This window comes from Hippoglossus stenolepis, chromosome 20 (genome assembly GCF_022539355.2).
Source record: "Hippoglossus stenolepis isolate QCI-W04-F060 chromosome 20, HSTE1.2, whole genome shotgun sequence".
In the NCBI taxonomy this organism is placed as follows: domain Eukaryota; kingdom Metazoa; phylum Chordata; class Actinopteri; order Pleuronectiformes; family Pleuronectidae; genus Hippoglossus; species Hippoglossus stenolepis.
In genome coordinates, this window is record NC_061502.1 from 1,239,805 (window position 1) to 1,263,299 (window position 23,495).

At 43.0% G+C, this 23,495-nt stretch overlaps 1 protein-coding gene across 2 annotated transcripts in view; it reads right to left on the reverse strand.

Moving 5' to 3' along the window:
• Window positions 1–18,538, reverse strand: part of rev3l (REV3 like, DNA directed polymerase zeta catalytic subunit) — a 64,418-nt gene extending 45,880 nt beyond the window's left edge. For both annotated transcript variants that reach the window (XM_035143590.2, XM_035143588.2), the window contains exon 1: window positions 17,889–18,538. In XM_035143590.2, the coding sequence (XP_034999481.1) occupies window positions 17,889–18,027 (139 nt within the window). In that variant the 5' untranslated portion in view covers window positions 18,028–18,538. The remainder of the gene's footprint in view (window positions 1–17,888) is intronic.
• Between the last annotated feature and the right edge of the window lie 4,957 nt (window positions 18,539–23,495).

Sequence of the window (23,495 nt, forward strand, 5' to 3'; positions counted from 1 at the left end):
ATACTGGCAGTGGTCTATACCTTCACAGAAACTCACAACACGCAGACCAAATTCTCAAGGAATCAGAAGTGTTCTTGTTTTGTGTGTTTTGCCCTGCAAATTTAGAAATATAGTTCAGCTCTGCATGACAAGAGCAGCCAATCAATAGCTCCCCTGTCAGGGTAGCATCAGTGGCACCATCTTTCATATTCTGTCAATGTACTAATGAGTTAATAAAGAAATGTCCCCCATGATTCTGGGATCCTTCCAAATGGATTGCAGTAAATATAAGTACAGCTCCCACATTAAGATGCTCATAGAACGCTCCACAGAGGAACATTGAAACAAACATCACAACGTCACTGATGTGAGAAATGCAAGGATATAGCTACAAAATGAGGAAGGTTCCGATGTGTGTGTTCAGAATGACTGCATTAAAAAGAGGAGCGAACAGAAGATCGTGACAACCCTCGAAATAACACTTTCCCTGTTGTGTTTACTGCAATCATCTGCTCCTTGAATTTACAGCCGCAGAGGAGAGAGGAGATGGAAGATACAGATGAGCAGTCAGCATATGAATGATGGGAGTGGAAGAGGACTTTATGTTCCCTGCATTAGAAACAAATAACGCAAGGCAGAACTGCACGCTCGCATCTTTGCAAAGGAGTTAGGCCAGCCGCCGCAGAGTAGTGTTTTTGTTTACAGCACATTGACACGGCATCTGCCCTTATCACTAAAAATCTTGAATGTTGTCGTTTCTTCAAGTTGACATCTTAGTCAGCATATTCTACTCTTGTGGCACATGTTTTTACTTCATTCATTTTAATTGTGTTCATTCATTTAAAAATTGTATTCTTTTTCAGTTGTTTTTCTAGTTTTGCATCTGTCGCATGTAGAAACATCAACATACCCACTCTTTTTTTATTTATATATTTTTTAAACACACCCACTCTTTTCTCACATGGGCTCACTGAGCCTCTGACATTTGATGTTTCACATACAGCCCCTGAATCTGCCCCAGGAACCAGAGTTTAATGCATATTTGAAAGCAGCTCATGACAGACACAGCTGACACATTCCCAATGACTTATCTTTGTTTCTTAAATTTAATTGTTAAACGCATTATAATTGAACACCTTCCAACAACAACCACCACCGACCACTGATTAAGTCAACATAGAGTCATGATATAGATAAAGGTCATTTCCTCATTCTATTTCAATATGACTTCAATTAGGGCTGCACTATTACTAACAAAGTATCTTCCAAAAACACAAATCAACATGGCAGTAGGGAGAGCTGCAAAGAGGTTGTCCAAGCCAGAATGTGGGTGGGAATGTCTCCTTCTGTGACTGTGTCTGGGCTATGTGAGCAGAGAAAAAGGTAGGGCCCTCCCTCCTGAGCCAGACAGCCCTGTCCTGGCTGGATGCCTGGGCAACAAGCCAGGAGCTGAGGAGAGATGACGTCTCAGCCAGGTTATTCTTAAATAAGCGAGAGGACTTCTTACACTGCTTCTGTTCATAGTATTTTAAAGTGATACAAGATTTAAAACATTATCAGCCAACAACTATTTTCTATAAATATGTAGTCCTGAGTAGTGAATGTAGTCAAAATCCCTCTGTGTCTTTAACTGGTCCAGGTGCACATTAATGTGGTGCGGGGGTTTTCCGCCAATGAATCATTGTTGGATGAAGAGAATAAAAAGAGAATAGAGAGAACACTGAGAATTTGAAAATGCCTCCGCCTCCTTTTCAATTATGAATACTGACACACTTAAAAACATTTCCCATATTATAACACTCATTCTTGCCAGAAGTGCATTTTGAGTACTTAAAGCTTTATGTACAAACTTCTAGTGATCACGTTTGTCCCGAGTCAGATTCATCACTATGAGTGGATGATTATATGAAAAAAAGAGGAGACAACAGTACACATAGCACCACATCTAGACCGATCCATGAGAAAAAATTTGTCATGAACATGTCGTAATTTGTGTAAATTTGGACTACAAAAGACCCAAATTGCACAGTGCACAATTTACCTAAGTTTCATCTAAATTCAGTCACCTGTGCCTAAGTTAACGCAGATGGACGGATGGATAGGATGAATGGCAACCAATTCATTGTCTGCCTGCCCCACATTCATGACAGGGAACACAATCACCTCCCCATTTTTCCTTAATGACCACTTTCTTGCCAGTATTTCCCCATTGCTCAAGCTGAGGCTGCAGGAGGAGAGGGAAGGCATGGATGTTCCTTCACGCCAGCCATCCCTGGCATGTCCCTGGCTGAGTAGACAGACAGCACAGTAGAGCAAGTCATTTGAGCTGATAGGATGAGACTGACCAGATGGTCCCTTGGTTGTGCTTCATGACAGATTTTGTTAAGCAAACAAAGCAAGGATATATCAGTCTTCATAAATATGACCACTGAAATCAAGGCTGGCTATAGTGTGATGTTGGCCAGCCTATGCTGTGATTGTGCAGGCTGGTCTTCCTGCCGTTTATTCTTTTTAAGATAACTGTATGTCTGCCTGGCTTGTGAGAACACAGCGCAGATGGTGGCAGCAGACTCCACCGATCTGGACTGGGTCAGGGATAATTCAAAGCAAGATAGGCAACTCATGGGACATGATTGAAATGACACCAAAACCAGGAGAATAATTGGGGGAACAGTAATTATTTTCTTCTTAAAACATCAAGAGCCTACAATCTGGGATGTACAGGAATCACAAATGACAGTCCAATCAGACCAGACTTGATTTATGAAGCCCACTCTTGCTTAACTCTTTTCCTCTCAAACAATGACCCGTAGATATAACAGTATTGTGCTTCCCCTTAGGTCTCTTTGCAGAGGCTATTTGCTATTCTCTCTAATTTCTAGCCATCCATCAACCACTGACTCCCCAGAGGAGACGGCGTTGTGGTACATAAGGCACTGCATTGGCTAAACCCCACCTCAGGAGACATTGCAACAGTGTGTGACATGCATTTTAACAGACCCGAGTTATTGATTACTAAGTAACTATTTTTATAATTAATTATAATAGATTAAATCAATTAGTTGTTGCAGCACTCCTTTTAGACTTTGAAAGATTTACCAAAATACACAGTCAATGCTATACCATGACGTTTATTCAAAGCAGTTTTGTAGGTTTCACATAAATTAAATCCGTCAAATAAAAAACATTTTTGCTTCAACAAAACAGTTGTTAATTAATCTGCCAAACATTCATCACAGTGCCCTTGACTAAGTAGCCAATGCAAAGAAAAACTTCAGCACATGTGCCCTGATTCAGCAGCTGATTTGCCTTAAATATTCCTTTTAACATAATTTAAAAAACTGCGATGACAAAACCAATGTTTAGTTGACAGTTCAAAAAGGTTTTTGTTACTGACATGGAAATACTTGTACAGAGCAATACTGCCACTTTTTAACTATAACAAGGACATAACATGACATTAGACACAATGTGAGCAACAAATTACGATGGATTGGATGGATTGTTTGTGAGGAAGCCAGTTCTGGGTTTTGTCCTCTGGTGCTGAAATCCTACTTTCATCTGCACTGATATCGTACATGGTCTCTCTGGAATCTGACTGAGAACCATTGTGCGACAGAGAACTTCAATCCCTGTGGAGTAGATGGACACGAAGCTGAATAGGTTTTACACTTTTCTTCACTAGATGTGCTCAACACTGCATGGATATTGATATTACTGCTTTGCAGGGCTGGATGTGAGATGGAAGAGCTTGATTCTCTCTCCACAGGAAATCCCTGAGTCACTATAGCTGCTTTCAGACATGGAATGAACTCTGCAGTTCCTCTGTATTTTCTTTGGAGGAAGTGTATGTGTGGACCCAATGTCCAAGAGAGATACTCGGCAGTCTCTGCGGACTTTCTCCGCCTTGTCCCCTAGTATAAGGTCTGTAGAAATCCAGGAGAATTCGATGTGAGAACACAACAGGGGATCCCCCACTGAATTCAACGCAAGCGAGTGTGCATGTTGATGACGCTTCTTATGCACAACAGATGCAAAAATGAAATGATGTGTTGTACATGTTTGAAAGGCAGACTGCAGGTGAACTCCATAGCCAATTCTCCGGATTTTACCCGCAGGTCATGTCTGAAAACGACTCTCTTTATCTACCTCTCTCTGCCGCCTCACCTCTGTCTCTGCACTGATTGTGAGTGATTCATACCTTGTCTGCCCTTCGTATGACTCCTGCTTGGGTGACTGGAGACCTGCAGGCTTTGATCTGTTTGACATGATACGATTGTTTTACCTTCTTTTTCTTTTATCGCACAAAGGTTGACTGAGCAGAAATGCTCTTTCTCAGCCCTGACCCGCTTTACTCATTTTAGTCTCACTCCTTCAAACCTAAGAGTTGCACAGTCCCAGGCTTACACTGTTGGCTGCTGACCAGCTCTGTTGTCACAGGAACTAAGTGACTTGCTCAAGGGCATATTAGCATTCACTGCTCAGTGGGAGAGTATTAGTCAGCAGGTGACATCTTAAATTATAGTAGCCAAGTTAATACTTTTGTATTTCAATGGAGAGTATACAAACGCATGCACCCCTACAGTATACAGTATGTAACAATATTTGTAACAACCACTGGGATGCTTGTTGCAGATTAAGTCCAGCTGCAGACTTTTGGCAAAGAAGAAAAGAGGAGACAAATGCCAATGTGCCAAATATATACTGGTTATGCAATATTGTCCTGTGCTTTTAATTTAGCTAACTTTTTGGAAACCCACTGCATATTTGTGCAACATTTGAAGGAAAGCAGCTGCAGAGTAAAGAGGTAGGATGCAAGGGATTGTTAGAGAGAGTAAAAAACATAGGCTTGTACTTCAGTGTGGACACACAAGAGAGAGAGAGACACAGAAGACCAGAGAGAGCATGAGTGAAAGGAAACAATCTGAGAAAATGAAGAGAGGAAAAAGCAAATGTCTAGGCCAGAGAAAGAGGAAGAGTGAGCAACCATAGAAAGCTACAGCACAGAAAAGAGCAGCCCATGCAGTGAGAGTGTAATTAGCAGTCTGAGAGTTTACAGGAAGAACCCTGTGAACTAGGACACGTTATTCCCATATTACCTCAGCTGACCGACTCCTCAGAGCAGAGAGGGAGGGAGGAAAAAAGCACAACTGTTGTGCAGAGTGCTGTGCAGAAACATGGGGAACATCAGCGTAGGCCAAGCACAGCCCTCGGGCTGGCAGGGCAGGGCCAGGAGAGGAGGCGCACACACACTGGTGGAGGACTGAGTCCTGCAGCCAAGCATGACGAGGAGGGAGGAGGAGGAGGAGGAGGAGGAGGAATGAGGGAGGAAAGACAGCAGGAAGAGAGTGTGTAGCAGACAGAGGAGGAGGGGCTGGAAACAGGAGGATAAGCAGGAGCCTAATTAAATTAGGCTGCACCAACATGCAATGTGGAAAAATGAAATCCTTTCTAAACAAGTGGAGTGAAATCCAATTAAGCAGCAATACTAAAAGTACATTAAAGTATAGATTTAGGAGTCTGGAGTCTGACTCACATCAAAACATATTGTTGTGAAGTGAAAAAGGTAAATGGACACAATGTACAGCTGCTTTCAGACATGCACTGAACTCCGCAGTTCCTCCATATTTTGGTAATCTGCTTAAGAGTGACACAAAGAAAGACAGAAAGAAGGAAAGAATACCAAATCCATCCAGAATAGAAGAGTACCCACACAACTGTCTGTGGTCAGCAGGAAAGCTTAAGAGAGAAAAAACGTACTGAATATAGCCTGGACTACCCCGACCCCATTAAAGGTCTTAATTTGCCCTCACTAATGATTGCCACCATCCTAATGTTCAGGAATGCAAGTGAATGGGGGTACAAGATAAGAGGAGGGTGCTGTGGAGGGCAGGGGGGATTTAGAAGAGTGTGGAGCTTTGAATTGAAGGGGACCACGAGGAGGGGTACGGGGGTATGAGGGCAAAGGCCAAACTAGCTCCACTTGTAAACACTCCCTCTCTCTGTGTGCGCTATGCAGCAGCTCTCCCGCAGAGGCAGTCCAGGACAATGTGACAGTAGCTGAAGAGTGAGGTGGAGGAGGAGGGGAAACAGGGACATGGGGGGAGAGAGATGAAACAAGGTGCTGATTTGATTCAAGGGAAGAAAGTAAAAGCTGGTGATGGAACGATACATCACACAGATATCTGGCATTTAGAACATCTGTATCCGCCGATGCCTGCACATACGAGGCCGCTTAACAAAAACATTTTGTGGATAATAACTTGTAGACATTAGTTTCAATTTCAAAGAATAAGTAGAGTGCACAGAGTCAACGCACACTCTATATAAAAATGTATGTGTATGCTAAATAAATGTTACTCTGAATTCTCGTTTTTGTGTCTCATCTATTGTTATTTAACAGTATTTCATACATTTGCCATTGCCGCCCCTGCTTTCTAAATATCATTAAATTAAGAACCATTTTGGTCGAGCATTAGTGAAAACCCTTGAAAGAGTTAGAGTATGTCGAGGAAAACAAAGGAATGCGGAAGACAGGGGGAAAGTGAAGGCTGCATACAACAGAGGAGGAGAGGGGGAGAACACTGACAGGCATGGACTGTGACCAGCAGCGGGAGACCCTCAGGGTATCTGCAGTTACTGGGACACATGCAGGAATATCCTCGTTCCCACTGTCGCACGCACGCACGCATGCATGCATGCATGCAACTCTTTGTAGCTGACCACTAAAGCTGCTTTCATGCATGCACTGAACTCTGGATGATCTCCTGACATTCTCCGGAGTGGCTGCATGTGAGAATGCAAATGTCCGGGTGAGAGCCTCTAAACTTTCTCCAGAGTTTCTCGACCAACCCATGAGTTAAAAACTACATCAAGAGATCCTCCACAGGATTCATCGCCCGCGAGGGGGGTTAAAAAATACAAATAACTGAGGATGACAATGACGAAATGACCAGTTACTGAAGTGTACAGTACCTCCTGACAGCAAATTCACCTCAGCAGTCCCTCATTTCACTAAAACCCTCCCATAGCAATCTTCCTTCACAATGACAAATTCATTATGAAAGTAAACAGTTATGAAACCAGAAACTGTGACATTTTGTTTTTTTTCAGATTATTCTTGGCCATATAAGGATAAACTGCAAAAGAAAGGAGAACTCCACTGAAGAGAAATGAGAATTAATGAATTATGAATGAATAGAGCAAACATTGAAATCCTGAGCCCTAAAATTCCTGACAGGACAGTGAGAGCTGCAGAGAGATGCTACAGATTTCATAATGAGTATGAGGAGAACTGGTTAGAGCCAAGTGGTTGCCACGGTGCAAAAAGATGCCGTGTGTACGTGTGTGTGTATGTGTGTATGTTGGTGTGTGCTCAGACTTTCTCTTTGATAAAAGGGGCAGCAGGAGATTTCCAAGCACTGCCTCTCAATGTAACACATGGACATCCTTGTAGATACACAGAAACACACACTACGTTGCAGCAGGGATATAGCTGGGACCCGAGCAGATTTCAGTTGGAGAACAGAGCAGATCTAAATATACGGTAACTCCTTAAGGAATAAAAGGTGTTAGTTCTGACATCAGAGGCGGTATAAGGAGGTGGTCGTAAATGTCTGCTCATAGTATGCAACTGGAGACATTCAGTTTTTAAGAGTCTGTGGCTTGTTACGCAGCAACAACAGCCAGCCAGCCCGCCGTCTATCTGCAGACACAAGCGCAGTTGCATAAAAATACACAGACACACACACAGCTATTTTTAGAGCTGGGCTTCCAGAATTTCCCTCTTTATAATAAGCCTGCCCTTAAACTGACTGTACAGGGATATTGAATTAAAATTTGATGAGACAGACCGTTTTCTGTTCCCACTGCAGTCCCAGATTTAAATAAAACAGAGGCAGAAGGACTGTTGGTCCACAACTTTCAAAAAGGAAAAAAAGACTTGGCACAGGTACAGGAATGCACCAACGTTAAGCAAATATGTGCTACAAACAATCCATCCAGAAAAATCTTGTAAAATCTCTATTTGTTGTATTGTATTGCCAGCATTCGCCAGAAATCTTACAAATACTTACATTGCAATAGTGAATAAAACTCCTACAGTTGTGTCCAGCTCCCTGTTAGTATCTAGTAATTTGACACATACACACCAAGGGCAGTTTGGGGGACACTACTGGTTGAGCTGACAATATCAGGGACAATCAAGCTCAAGTCCCTGTATTTTCATCTGACCAAATTAACACTGGTCGGACAATCGTTTGTGTTATGTTGAGAAAAGCGCTACATTCATTTGGGTTCACATAACCTTCCTCAGTGACTCAGTGAGGATGATTAGATATTGTGATTGGCCAGTGAGGCCACTCCTCACACACACACGCAGCATGCTGTTGTGTGCATCCTGAAAGACAGTGACCAGACCAGATTTTTTAAATCTTCCATCAGCCCACTGATGCAGCAGGATTTCCCCTGTGCTCCAATTTGCTAGTTTATCTACACCAGTCGGGTCTGTTGTCAATTGGTACATCAGCTCTACAGTGAACGAACATTTGACCAATTTGACAGTCAAAGAAATAGAAGATCTTGCGTGACAGTAAACGTTGATATTGTGGTAGGTCACAATCAACATACGGAACACAAACCTTTTTAATTGCTATATCTAAATACATACAGCAACAAAAAGTGCAATATCACACAAAGAAGCACAATGCTGTAGGATTTGTATATTCTTTGCCCTCATTTTCTTCCCCCCCCCTCTGACACTCTCACCTCTGCTACTGAATACTGGTCAGCTAAAGTCAGCTCCCCAGACTGCTTCTTCAGTCATTTAGATTCACAATGCTGAAAGCCAAGTAGTGTGGTATGCAATAATTTATTACTCAACACATTGCACCTTTTCTTTTAGTGTGCAAATCTAATGTTATTACATTACAGAAGATTATCAAAAGCATTAAAATAGTCATGAATTTTCAAGTTAAAGATAAATTCCTTTTATTTTTTAACATTTTGATTTGTTTAAACCTGGCACCAGCATTACACACACAACCCAAATCAAGCGTCAACAGTTTACCTGGAGATCCAGGGACACTATAGCCTCAAGCAGATTTAAGGAGCAGGCTAGAGACTTTTGGTAAATAAATTTCCATCTTAATTCATAATCCAGTAATAATTTCATTTTCAAACTTGTAGTCTTCAGCTCCAATTTCACTCAAGTGGCACTCCCTAACTCAACAACTAACTTAAAATGTTAGCTACTACTTTCCCATAGCTTGAACTGAAACCATGAAAACGTATCGCTTTTGGTCTATGTAATTAAAAGCCTTCAATCAGGTCTGATCTAGAGCTATATGACCAAAAAAAAACGATTTAACCTGCATGGGGAAACAGCACAGACAATTCAGTAGGTTTATGCACTAACGCACTAGTACATTACTGAAATAACAGGAGTGCTGCTACTGAATCCTAATTTGCACAGATACCCCAATGTTACAGATGAAAACTTAATCACTTTGTTTGTCTTTTTGTGTATGCACGCAAATGTGCACACACACACACACACACACACACACACACACACACACACACACACACACACACACACACACACACACACACACACACACACACACACACACACACACACACACACACACACACACACACACACACCTTATTAAAAACCATGCTGAAAGGCACAGCGTGGCAGGTTTAAAGCATTCTCCCATTTTCAAGCAGAGATTCAAGCTTTCTTCAGTCTGCCCAAATTCTTTCATTCTTTTTAGACAAGGTCTTAATCTGCCTTGAAACACTGCAGAGCTCTCTTGCAGCAACACCAGTTTCCCTGAGGAGACACCGAGTGGGAAGTCTCCCTCTCTCATTATGAGGGTGGACAAAACAGGGCCCCTCATCTCTCTCTCTCTCTCTCCCTTTGTGGGGAGAATGGGGCAGGAGGAGAGAGGTAGAGCCAACACTGAGCGTAGGACCTGAAATGACCCAACACCACGTGCCAACACAGGCCTCTCTCTGCAGACCACACAGAACCACATTACAGGACCCTGCTTTGGAAAACTAAGAGGTACTTCCAGAATATACGACTTTACAGACACCAACCAACAGTGGCCCTCAGCGGGCCCCTGCATTAGACGGCACTTCACATCAAACACTGGCTTTTTAATACAGCTGCATCAAAAGACAAAATACTTCCTGTTATCCCCCCATTCCCTCTTCAGCAATGGGCATCCATCTCACCATGGAGATGGACTAAATCACATTACCTCATTGGCAAAGCCATCTGGAACACAGCTACTAGAGAACAACAACAACTCCAATAGGATCGGATTTTGTCCTTTCTCTATCAAAATGATTAGGGTAAGGATGAATGTTCGAAGTCGTTGCAATATACTCACAGTTACACAACTTTGATGAAGACAATGGGAACACCTGTTCAGACACAAATTGTCACTCAGCCCATGTCATTCTACTTATCTTATAAATGTCTGGCGGTGGGGTTTCTGGATTTCAAAGGTTAGTTGGGAGAATAAGAGGGGGGGGGGGAGTGGAAACCACCACTCCCAGGCCCTGATGTAACCAGGGTACAATCTGGAATGGACAACAGATCTATGGTCCTAGGCATCAAGTTAAACATATCACTCTGAAGTAGCAGTTAAGTTTCACCAATGACTGACCGTCAACACGATGTTGAGCCTAACATCAACATCATGATCTCCTCGTTATTGTTAAGCCGTATTCTCACATGTCCTGCAGACAGACGTAATTTATTAATTCAGCTGGGATTTTGCAGCACATTGATTCAGCATCGGCTCTTATCACCACAATATCCTTTGACCACCAAATTGTAGTCAGGTCATCTTGACCTGATCTTTATAAAAACCTGCTGAATTCATATTTATGTTCCAGGATAAAAGAGGCGTCACTTCTTCTGCAACAATGAAGTTAAAACCCTGCGTTGCATACTAATCTGCGGAAATTACTTCTGTCTGCAGTAGGGTTGCAAAGGGGCGGAAAATTTCCGGAAACTTTCCATGGGAAGTTAAGCTCGGGAATTTTGGGAATTAAAAAAAAAAAATTACCGCAAATTAAACGCTGAGCAATAAAAACGTCATTCAAAACTCTATTTTAAAGATGTATGGAATGCAGCACACGCTGCACGTTGAATTTCAACCCTGCACTGTGCATTTCTCCATCACATGCGCAGATAATTCCCAGTATCCTGCACACTACAGCAGGGCTATTGAGGCCACACTACTGCATTAGCCCAAGGACTAGTCAGGGAAGTTTTGATGATATTACTGGGGAAAATATATTAGCATGCTGATTGAGGATTGTTCATCTAGCCTATGTCTATTCATTTATCCATCAATTGTAAAATATTTTTAAAGACGATTCCAATTGTTTAGCTAACTATTTATATCTCTGGCATTGCATTAGTGTTTTTTACAAGCTTTTTTCTCATCTTATTCTACAGAACAATGCCACGTGCACTATCTCATGTGTGGAGACATTTCACCCCAGCCAATGTAGAAGGAAAGGCTGTGTACATTTGCAAATACTGTGCAAAGACCTATGTTAAGAATGCCACAAAGATGCAGAAGCATATAGTCAAGTGCCCAAAGTTTCCTCAGTGGGCGGGGCTTAGTTTGAAGTGGGCGGGACCTAACCGGAAGTTTGTATTTTAAGCTTGACATGGATATGAGTTGATCAGAAGAACACATGTAGTATTAACTGATTGGTCTATATAGAATAAGAAAAAAATAGTTTCAACAAAAAGAAAACACAGCCAAGGATGCAGCCAAGGATGCAGCCAAGGACGTGGCCCGGTAAGCCGGTATGGTTGGCGTTGCCGGAGGACTTCGCAGCCGCATACCAGGAGCAGGCAGCGGAGAGCAGAAGGTGGCTGGGGGCTCTCTAGAGGCAGGCGGAGAGGAAGACGGCGCTGTTGGAGCGTCTGCTGGCCAGGTCAGGGTCCGCTCCTGCCTGCCACACCGAGCTGAAGCCGGCTGCGAGCACGGCTCCGATTCCGTCACCCTTGTTGCATTGCTGCACTGACACTCGGTATGAATGCCAGCGGGCTGCGTGGTCAGATCTGACCCCATATGACCGTTCCGGCCCGTAACTGCTTTGATTCTGCTGGCTGACCATGAGTCCAATGACACCGCCCACTCCTGAGTAGGGGAGGGAGCTCTGTGTGTGGATGGCCTATCAAGGAATGATGTGGACACAGCTATCCAATTAGGAGTTTTATTCATCATGAGTTTGGATATTGACACATTTTACTCGGATTTTACTGCTTGTAAAAGTACATTATCCGTACCAGATACTCGTTTCATCCAAGTATTCGGCTCCACCCTAACAAAACAGCATATCAACAAACCTACATCTCTCTCAGTTGTGATATAATTAGAAGCAACTAGAGCAGGGGTTAGGGGATGATAATTGAACCCAAGTAACTGACAGAGTGAGAGGAAAGTAAACAGTTAAGGGGACAATAATCTTAATCCTAATGAGCCAAAGAGTGTGTTCGAGTCAACCCATTATCCTATTAATGGATCCAGGAGGAATTCCTTTAGATGGCATTAAAGGTTCCCCTGGGGAGAGCTAAACCCGGGCGGGGATGGGGAGGGGGGTCAGTTTTACTTCTAACTGCACCTCACTTCTTGGCCCCCTCATTCAGGTCAATTGGTCATGCACTTCCTCCCTCTCTGCTCACAGACACACACACACACACACACACACACACACACACACACACACACACACACACACACACACACACACACACACACACACACACACACACACACACACACACACACACACACACACACACACACACACACACACACACACACACAAGCAAGGAACCACAACAGTGTGCCTCCTGTTGACACAGGGGCCCCCGGGGCCTTTCAAAGCATCTGGGCCAAGCTTGTCGGGTGGAGATCAATGCTGTCTAACCTCAAAAGGTTGCAGCCGCTTGGACAGCGATCCAGCGGCTGGTTGTTTGCCGCCCTGACAGATAATTTTTTTTAATCACCGATAAATGCCAAGTACCAGGTACCCATAAAATAAATAGAATTTCGGTTCTGCTTCTCGGTTCGTAAAATGCAAGGACGCCGTATGTATCTGCCAGGACCTGCCTATGTGACTACGTCACGCACTACACAACACGACCTAGCATGGATGGTTAACATGGCAAAGCTGAGATGCGATAAACGGTCAGAAGTGTGGCTTCACTTTAAAAAAGACAACGACGACAAGGCAAAGTGCAATGCATGAGGAAAGCTCACCAAACATTTAAGGCAGCACGGCGTCGATGTGAAAGACTGTACAGCGTTTAACGTCCTGTGGTCTCCGAGCCCAAGTGTGTCATCTTCAGCTAGCGCTAGTAGCACCTCGCTAGAACCTCCAGTAGAGCTAGGGAGAGCGAGCAGCGACGGCAGCGACACACCGTTCTCGCTGGCATTCAAGGGAAAGCTGACTAACATGACTTGTATGATTTATGTCAGTAGGTTTCCTATAAATAAGACGTACAACAAGAAGCTGGTGGTTCAACTGCTGCTGATTTCCACCGTGTTGTTTTGGAATATATGAGAGATAAATATTCATCACAGATCTTAAAGTTGACAATTATTGATTTAACATTAGTTTACACGGACAATTAGAACATTTTCTTCTACTAAATATGCACAAAGACGACTATGTGTTGTTTGGTTAATTTAAACACCAGTATTTTCAAGGCAAAACGTTTCAACATTGCCTCTATCTCAGTTACTACTAGTTTACACAGTTGGGTTAAAGACGTCCGAGATGAGTTGTGTGGGTTTTCTTTTGTAATGTAGCCTTTTACCACAAGGCGTTACTACTGTTGCCCCGGTGTAACATGAAGCACAGCTACTGTGCATCGGTCCAGTCCAATAAAGACATACTTGTAATCTAAACATTTGACCTCTTTTTTTTACCATTTTGGAATCGAAAGGGGGAATCAATAAGTACCGGAATCAATAAGCAGAATCGGAATCAGAATCGATAAAAAATGTTACAATACCCAACCTTACCGATAGTTAATAAGCATAAATCAGGGGTGCAATTTTCACAACAAGGTGTTTTGTATCCTCCTCTCCTTGAGCTACTTCAGAGATGGGCATGCATTTATAGGATGAGTGCAGCACAGGAAGACCAGCCACTGAATTCTAACAAAGAGAGAGGAGGGGGAGCAGAAAGCGTGGCATCGAATTACACAGGGCTGATTGGTGGGAGTGCGCACGGCTTAGGTCAGGAAAGGACAGGGAATATGAGGCCTGGGGTTGTAGCCAGAGCCACATGGTGCTCATGTACTGGCCGCTTAGATCAGGGTAAACACACTGATGAGATAAAAGTCGGCACACATTGAGCAAAACTGCTCATGAACTCCTCCCTTCAAGCCAAACAATAAAAACACCATAAAGGCAAAAGGAAATATTAAAAAGTCACTCTTTCTAGCTGGGTGTGGCCTAATTCTGAGCTACAGAGAAACCGAGAAGGACAGAAAGAGATTCCTTTCGGCTTCAATGTATTCCAGATGGTGATGTAATTTTGTTTCTGAAAACGCTGAGCTAACTCGCCACAAGTGACACATAAACGTAGAAAGAGGATAGTCAAACTGTGCAAACCTGCGGGGCTCCCACTACAGCACACCAACTGCAGACAGGCTACTCTAATACTGTGACTCAAAACAACACCGACTCGGATTCAAACCACAACAGAAACAATGCCAGCTACTTTTTATCAGTGAAAGCTTCAATGGGACATTGAAATGTTTCAATGCCACATACCAGCAGCAATAACTTATCAGACGTGATGAGAGTTGTTGGCATCTGGATTATGTTCCAACTGAGAGCATTGTTATGACAGTTATCACACCTGTATCAGAGCTTCCTCTGGAATCACCTTTGTGCATGTAAACCCTGTTCACAGCAGCCATTTTCACTTCATGGTAGGAAAGCGGCAGGAAGTAGAAGGACTAATTAATAACATTAACAATGGCTGCATTCCATGTACTGTAGGTAAGGCCTAGTGTGCTAGCTGGCTCACTTTAATGGAATACTAGGCGCCAAACAAAACTATGACGCAGCCGCATTCACATGTTAGAAGAGTGAGAGAGCCTCACTGGCTCACAGTGAATCCAGCGGGGGATCCCAAATGTGATTCTCCTGATTTTCTACGAACTATATACTAGGAGGTCAGGCGGATAAGGTCTGTAGAAACTGTGGAGTGTCTCACCCGGACATTTGTGTTTACACATGCACCTACTACGGAGAACATACGAGTCCAGTGCATCTGAAAGCAGCTCTGGTGAAAGATCGTGTGGTGTGTGACCCTTTGTTGCCGGTCAGTCGTGTAGTATGAACTCACAACTACAAAACTCCCGATCACACAACAGGAAGTCATGTAGTTTCAACTGCACAGAAATCTGCAGACTTGGAAAATTGTGTAGTGGAAACTCAGCTTTAGATTCGATCAGGAATAGAATGTGGGCTTCTATGGAATTGTTTCGGAAAAAAACTCAAACTCCCTGTTGTCAGGCATAAATACAAAACGTGATGCATCACTGTAATTTGCACATGTTTGGGTTTTAGTCTATTGTATAGAATATCTGAAAATGAAAGCTCAATTCTCCTACAGCCCAGGGTGATGCTTGAACACTTATCTAATACATCAGACATCAATGTTTTATCAGTATAATTGAAGCAGCTTTCAGACATGAACTCCGGAGGATGTCCGCAGAATTGGGTCCAGACTTTCTCCGGCTTTTGCCTTTCACACATGAACAACAGCGGGAGATTCACACCTCCTTTTATTTCCTCATTTTTGATTCTGTTGCATGTTAGAAATGTCATCAATGCACTCACTCGCGTGACTCCTGCAGAGGATCTCCTGCTGTCCTCTCACATCGGCTCTTCTGGACTTTCTGCAAGGTATTACGAGGAGGCCAGATGGAGAAACTCTGCAGAAAGTCCGGAGGCTCTCACATACATCCCTTCGGAGAATGTTTGGAGGTTCTCCTGAGTTCATGGCATGTGTGAAAGCAGCTAAAGATTAAAATTTAAGACTGGAACCAGCAAATGTTTGGGGGGTTTTGCTTGAAAAATGACTTGAAGAATTCATTGTTGTCCATGAATGTAACAACTGAACAATTAATTGCACACTCTCTTGCAACACTATTGCTGGCACTGTCTAACAAGCTCAGAAAAGCGATTGAAACGAAATTGAAGGTTATTATTTAGATAATGCTTTTATATTATGATGCTACTGATGTCGGGCAGTCCCAGTCATGCATTATAAAATGAATTTTAGATCAGTGCACTAGGTACCTCCATGCCTGAGAGCCTAACTGCAGTGATATGTTAATTAGGTTATATTGTGCTTGAATCAGTGCTGATGGATTGCTGTTTAGCATACATTCACCTGACAGGATACCCAGACTGCCTCTGCTGCAGTGTGAGTGTGAGTGTGTCAGTCTGTCTGTAGCCCCTTCACATCAACACAGCTGCATGCCAACTTGCAGGTTTATGACAGGACCAAATTAGACAAGACACCCTGACCCTAACCAAGGCCCACTGTCCTGCATTTGTCTGCTCTAAAGCCTTTAATCCTCAATGAGGTGGATCCTTCTCTGCTGGGTGCTCCAGGTCGCCCTGCGGAGGAGCACTGACACAGTATGTGGGACAAGTTTGACTACCATTTTTTCATTACCACTGTGGACTAACCCAGACACAGTCCCCTGCAACGGTGCTTTCACCTGTCACAACGGGTTAAAGAGGGGCAGGGCAATCGCAAGGGGATTTGGCTGGAATGCTAATGCCGAGCCATTGTGCAGGAAATGATTCTATTGTTTTGCGGCATGGGGATTAAGGTACCCAGAGTGCTCAGTTGTAATGGCTTTATTAGAGAGCACAGGATGGGCCAGAGCCCAAGAAAAAACACTGATCCATAGAAAATCAAACCTCTCTTTTGTTTGCAATTTTTACTGCAGCTATCTGTACGAAATGACATTTTTCAATATGAGGATCTGAAAAATGGGAGTCTGCATTGTGCTTTTCATTTTCACACGATGCAAGACGCTGTTCATCAATAACGACTCTCTTTCTTATTTCCATTATGACGACTGTGCATGACGGCTCCTGCCTTTTGAGATTGCACTGTGTTCTATGGAGCACATACTTTTACATAACCCCCACCTTAGCCTCGTCCTCTGCTGCAGATCCATGTCTTCTGCTGTTTACATTGCTTCAATAACCACATTTAAATGTGGTGATGACCGCATTGTTCATTGGTCTATTCGTTTCCGTAAAAGTGGAAAAAGCCCGAGGAGGCGGCAGCATTTCGTTATCAACCCCGTGTCAACACTCCACAGGTTGCTTTCAGCAAAATATAAACCACCATAGAGGCAGAGTGCGAGCTGTCCCTGAATGCCACATGTGGCCGCCGGCAGAGGTGTAAAGTCGAGCCCCGGGAGCCCGAGCTCTGCGCCGCCACCGGGCCATGATGGAGCAGGACAGCGAAAACAAAGCCGTGCGGGAGGGAGGGGGAGCGGAGGAGGTCTCCCACCGCTGCAGAGCAACAGCGGTGCACGCCGCTGGTAGCGTGCGTGTCCGCCACAGACTGTACATGCAGAGGTGTCAACACCCCGATCGGCTTCCTGTTGCCGTCGTGCACAAACTGTCCGTCACGTTTCCCCCAAACAACGCGTCGCATGCATGTACTGTATGTGAACGTATGTGCCTGTGTGTGTGGGCGCGCGCGCGCTCAAAACTGCAGCCGCTGCCGCGTGGTGCGGCGCTGGAAGCACAACAAGCATCACCTTCAATGTTGAGAACACAGACACACAGACAGGCAGCGGGCGGGTGACTGACCTGCGGGCGTTGATCCGAATATCCGCACCACCGGCACTCTCTTCACGTCGCTCTCCCTGAAGTCGGAGTAGCACACGTCCAGGTCCTTCACGGGTCTCGCCAGATAGAAGTCCGCGGTGACGATGCGCACCGCAAACATGACTGCCGCGTCCGTCAGAGAGGAGCCGACCCACAGAAAAGCCAACAAACTCCTGTTAGGAGTCCATGCGATGCGGGGGGCTCGTCGGCCAGTCGATACCAACCGAGGGGAGAGCTGTCAGCGGCGGGGAAACAACGACAACGCGGCGGGGAAGCCCGACCGTGTCCCATGGAGGAAAAAAAAAAAAAACCGAACAAAGATTCTCGTGGCTCCAGCCGCTGAAGTCAGACTGCGGCTGCGGAGAACTACACTCGACGGCGGCCGGTGAATGTCGGACGCTCCGCGGCTGCCGGGTCCATGTTGCACTAACTGTGGCTGTCCGGTGATTTGAGGCTCTCTCTCTACTGTTTTGGTTTCCAGCCAGGAAGACGTTCCCCGGGCTTCCGGTATGTGGCGTTATCTTTCCGAATCACGTCCCAGAACTAGTCTTCGCCAGTCCCGTGTAATCAGACAGCCCCTCCGTTGTTTCTCCCTCCGCTGCCATAACAGGCTAACCCCACGTTAGCTAACCCGTGACAGATAGCAAGCGCAACACAACACAGGCGGCTGCTACACCCGGCTGCAGCTTTCAGAATAAAAGCAACGCTGAGGAGTCGCGAGCTCACTGATTCACGGCCCCCGTTTTAAAAATAAGTGATTCATTTTCAAAGCGCACATCTGGTACAGTTGTTCATGGCCAATACATTTAGAGGCACAGTTGGTGGTTTTGTGGACGTAAGTGCCCACATATCAGGAGGTTCTTTACGGCATACTAATCCTTTATATGTTGTTTCTTTACTTATAAATTACTATTTGCTAAAACCAAAGGATGGAATAGCACGGTCGTTTACCACAAACTGCATCTCAATATCCGTAAGGAGATACCGGTAAAACGTCCTGTTTGGTCCAACAATAAAGATTCAAGATTCAATGAAATATGTGAAAAAAAAACAAGTAAGACATCGATTAAAGTAACTACACGGGCATTAGCAGTGGTAAAAGTACAAAAGGACAACAATACGGTAAGTGTTGTCATCCCCACAAACCAAATTCATGTGATAACCTAATATCAATGACGTGCATTGATTAAAATAACATGATGTGCACGCTGTGTCAGTTGAGCATGAAAATAATGGCTGGATCTTTGCTTTGGATTATGGTGAATTCAATAGAGCAGGTTTCCAAAGTGTTCAGGAGGACACAGTTCCGACGATAGACAAGGATTTAAAAACCTCTCACCTCCTAAACAAGAAGCAATCTGCTGGAAACAGAAGAAAAAATGTAGGGAAACTATTTTAGAGAGGGGAAAAAATTGGAGTTTCTTAAAGTGAACACGCTACGAAAATATATTAATATAAGGATGTTATTAGTTATAGAAAACTACAAATTGCAGCTCCCATACGCACTGTCAATATAATACCTCTTCTGCAAGGCAGTCCTGGTCTAGATGGACAGCATTGACATAAAACACGTTTCTAATATAAATACAAGAAGGGAACATGTTCAAACACACCAAATAGATAGAATCACAGTTTAGATTAAATAAAAAATCCTTGTCAGAAAGGAATTGTGGAAGATAAAAAAAGCATGCATTAAAACCAATGATATTGTTGACGAGTACATTTAAATAATATCAAAAACAAACAGCTTGTGTCCATTAAACCACACTCAAAGCTCAATTAGTGACCCTTAAGTTACTCTTCACATTATTTTAAGGCTCACACTTGACAAGCCACTTGTGTAATTTGAGCCCAGTATTACAATTAAATTACAATGTAAGCTCAGTGGGAGAATACTTTCATAAATGGTAATCAAGCAATGCTGCAATGCTACTCACAGGAGTAAGAGTTTGGTTTGTAGGCTACTCCTTCAGTTCAGTGGGTCGACACATAATTAAATATTATATTTATGATTAATAATTTAATGATTGATTCATTAATTACTTAGAAAGTATTTTCTATGGATAAAGGTGCCATCAGTTGTCTGCTTATGAATGACTTGTTTGTCATTGTCATCAGTGTTGCTGGTGCGAGGTAGACCCTTTATTACCAAACAGGTTCTGTAGGTCAGACTATTTGAACTATCTGTTGACTGATGGATGACAGAATTATGTCATGCCTCGTTAGCTGTTGCTCTCAAAAATGGTCCACTTAATCAGCTGGGTCAGTATACGATAGATCAAATAGACATATTAATATATATAATATATATATATATATATATATATATATAAACACATACATAGTATCAAATGTGATTTCATGCTCCCTTGGGAAAGTATTTTCTTTTTTAAATACAAGAATACAGTAGTTAATTATTTTATTATTATTTGTGTATTTTGTAGTTTATTTTGATACTCTTAGATTAGGGTACTTGGTATTTTAGTTTAAAATACATTTGGATGTATCTTTGCCCATCCCTGCTTCCAGATACCTTTGGAGGACTCTTATTTTATAACGGAATACGTTTAAACATAGAAACCGGAAACAGGACCTTGGAACATTGAGCAGAGCTTGACAACCTTTCACCTTATTTGCCACTGCAGCATCAAAGCCAGAATGAGACCCAGATCAAAGAGCTAGGAAACATAATTTTCCTCTCTGGAGGTTTGTTAGGGACACGTTTTTTATTGGATAATATATTTCATGTGAGTGAGGAAAGATGTCCTCGTATGTATCACACCCAAAGCATCTCACATAAGGAAACATGCATAAAGACATTGATAAACTATGTTTTATAATATTTTAGGCCTCATCAAAAATTCTATTAACAGCAATTGAATTGCTTTAGTACCACATACAAACTGAAAATGCAAGGGAATATAATGCTGATATATAAGATTAAACTAAATCACCACAATGTACAGTGATATAAACAGAAAGTCGCCACAGGCTAACACTGATGTGTTGTAATTTATCAAATATTTATATTTTTTGTATATATTGAGTGATTTTTCAGGAAAGCTGCTATGACTGAGAGCTTAAGGACAAGGATTAATATTATAGACAGCTGAACATGGTCTTCTGCAGCATGTTGCCTCTTTAGGACATATTGTGCATTTAGGGGTTTTAATGACCTGTGGAGAAGTTGACATTATCTGACACATTAACATGGTGTCTTCATTTAGGATTCTGTTTTATTAGTGTATTTTGACAGTTAATATACTTAAGATCGATATACTGAAACTATACTGTTTTTGCGTCAGTCTTAAAATAGGAGTTAGAGCAAAATGTGGGGATATGACATTGCAGAAAACATAAACATAGAAAATGTGATCAAGACCAAAGACAGATTTGTATTTCTTAGGGGGAAGTGCCTCAATAGGAATTTGGACTCGTGAGTTCAGCGGTGACAAAATAGTGAAATACTGGTTTCGACTTTTGGATTCAATTAATTTGTTTCATGACAAGAGATTAATCAAAAATATCTTCCAAACTGAAACCCAATCTGAAATACATAAATTACATTTTATTCTAGTGTTGTCATTCCTCTATGAAGAAACATACAGTGACTTTGAAATTAAAGGCTTATCTTGCCTTTTAGGCTGGTTTTATGATGCCGCCCCCCCTACAAGTCATCAGAGCTGCTCAGTATTCCGGTCACTTTCCTGTAATAGCCTTTTCATGGCAGGCATCAGTAGTAGATGTGCTGAGCTCGCTGCTCTCTCCTCTGCACTGAAAGAGCCATAACGCTCTTTGAACAGCTGGCTCAGTCTGGTTCATACTCGGGACATGGCTGCCATCGACTTCCCAGATGATGAAAAACATTTCATTTGCATTTAATCTCAATGGGGACGGAGCCTATGTCTGCTGGAGTGTGTGCTGACCTTGAGTTAGAGCCTGGCCCTCTTAATGAACCAATCAGCAGGCATCCGCTTGCATTTGCCAGCAACACGTACAAGACCTATGAGCATATGGCAAAATATCATAGATGTATACATTGTAAGGCAGTTGGTGGGAGCATTACAGTACAGTGAGTGTATATACATTTTAAGCATGGTTGGCCACAGTCTGAGCCGAGCCTCAAACTGTGATGGTGTAAGTTCCACCTTGTACTCACTGCCAATCACAAAACACTTGTTTTAGTGTGTTCTAAAATTCAGACATCAGCAGTCAACCCCATGTCATTCCAAACTGCACTCAGACGCAGAACATGGCTCTGATCCCAAACTGCTGAAGGAGAACTCTTTTGACAGTGCACAAAGAATTCGGTTCAACAGTTGAAATTGAGAAATGTACTTATAAGACTTATTTTCCATGGAACACATACGTGACTTGTGATGAGGTCATTGGGATTAACAAGTATGTGCATGAACTCTAGTAATTTGCCTCACGTGATGTCACCTGTCAGTATGGGCTGGGGCTGACAAACTTGAAAATGAAGAGATTCTGGGGTAGTGGAGTTAGAAAGAAGCAAATGACCAGACCTCTGCCGCCCACTCCTTATCTCTCACTACCAGCACAACGCATGTCAGTGGGTGACTTTTGACTTAGCAGGAAAAGGAAGAAGAATGCATGGAATAAAAAAAGATGATGACTTTGCATCGTAAATAATTCTTTACCTGCTGTGTCATGACAATGACTGGAAAATATAAACTTTTGATTTAGACCATGAGATGCAGTCAAAGCTGCTACCTAAGTGGAAAACAAACATATCGTAATATTTTTTTCTGTCTCTGAACTCAAACATCGACTTTCATGTTAAATGTTTCATTTCTCGACCCATCACTCTGTACGATACATGCAACCAGAATAATACTAGTGAGGAAAATCCTGAAACAAAACATTTGTCAATAAAACTCTTCATTTAGGGGGATTTCAGTGGATGTTTAATGTCCTTTTGGAACCAGAGAAGACTCATGTTAGTTTTTGGGAGAAAGTTGGGGTGGAAATGTATTAAGATATCTGGAAAAACTCAAAAGTCTGGATATGATAGGACAAGAGCTCCTCTCTTTAGACATGAATCAAGGTTGTTTTAGTCCCTAAAGGCCACTTCAATAGACTGATGCACGTTGTCATGAATATACTGTAGATGTATAGGAAATCCTAAAATGAGTCAGTGCAGCCAGGGAGTGTGTGTTCAAGGAACAGAGTAGATGAAATAGGGGATCCAGGCCTTGTTGAGGAAATATCTGTGTCTGGTTGCTCTGGACTCACCAGATAAGGCTGAGTAGGGTGGCACACCAGTCCTAGGACAATAACAAACATCTGATTTATTGGACCTGGCAGAGCAAGTGTTTACAGACATCACTGGAATCCCTTTCACACACACACACACACACACTGGCTGGAGCAAATCATTTCTGTCAGGTTTGGTAAACCGACTGAACAGGTCTGTGCACACGGGGTAACAGAAAAGATGAAGTGCAGAGCAAAACATGGCCCTAACAACTCAGGCTTATCAGAGAGATGGAGCGAAACATAACCGCCAGATGTTTCCGTTACTTTGTGTCCGGTGCCCCACCATCACATCCTCTGGTCCTAAGTAAC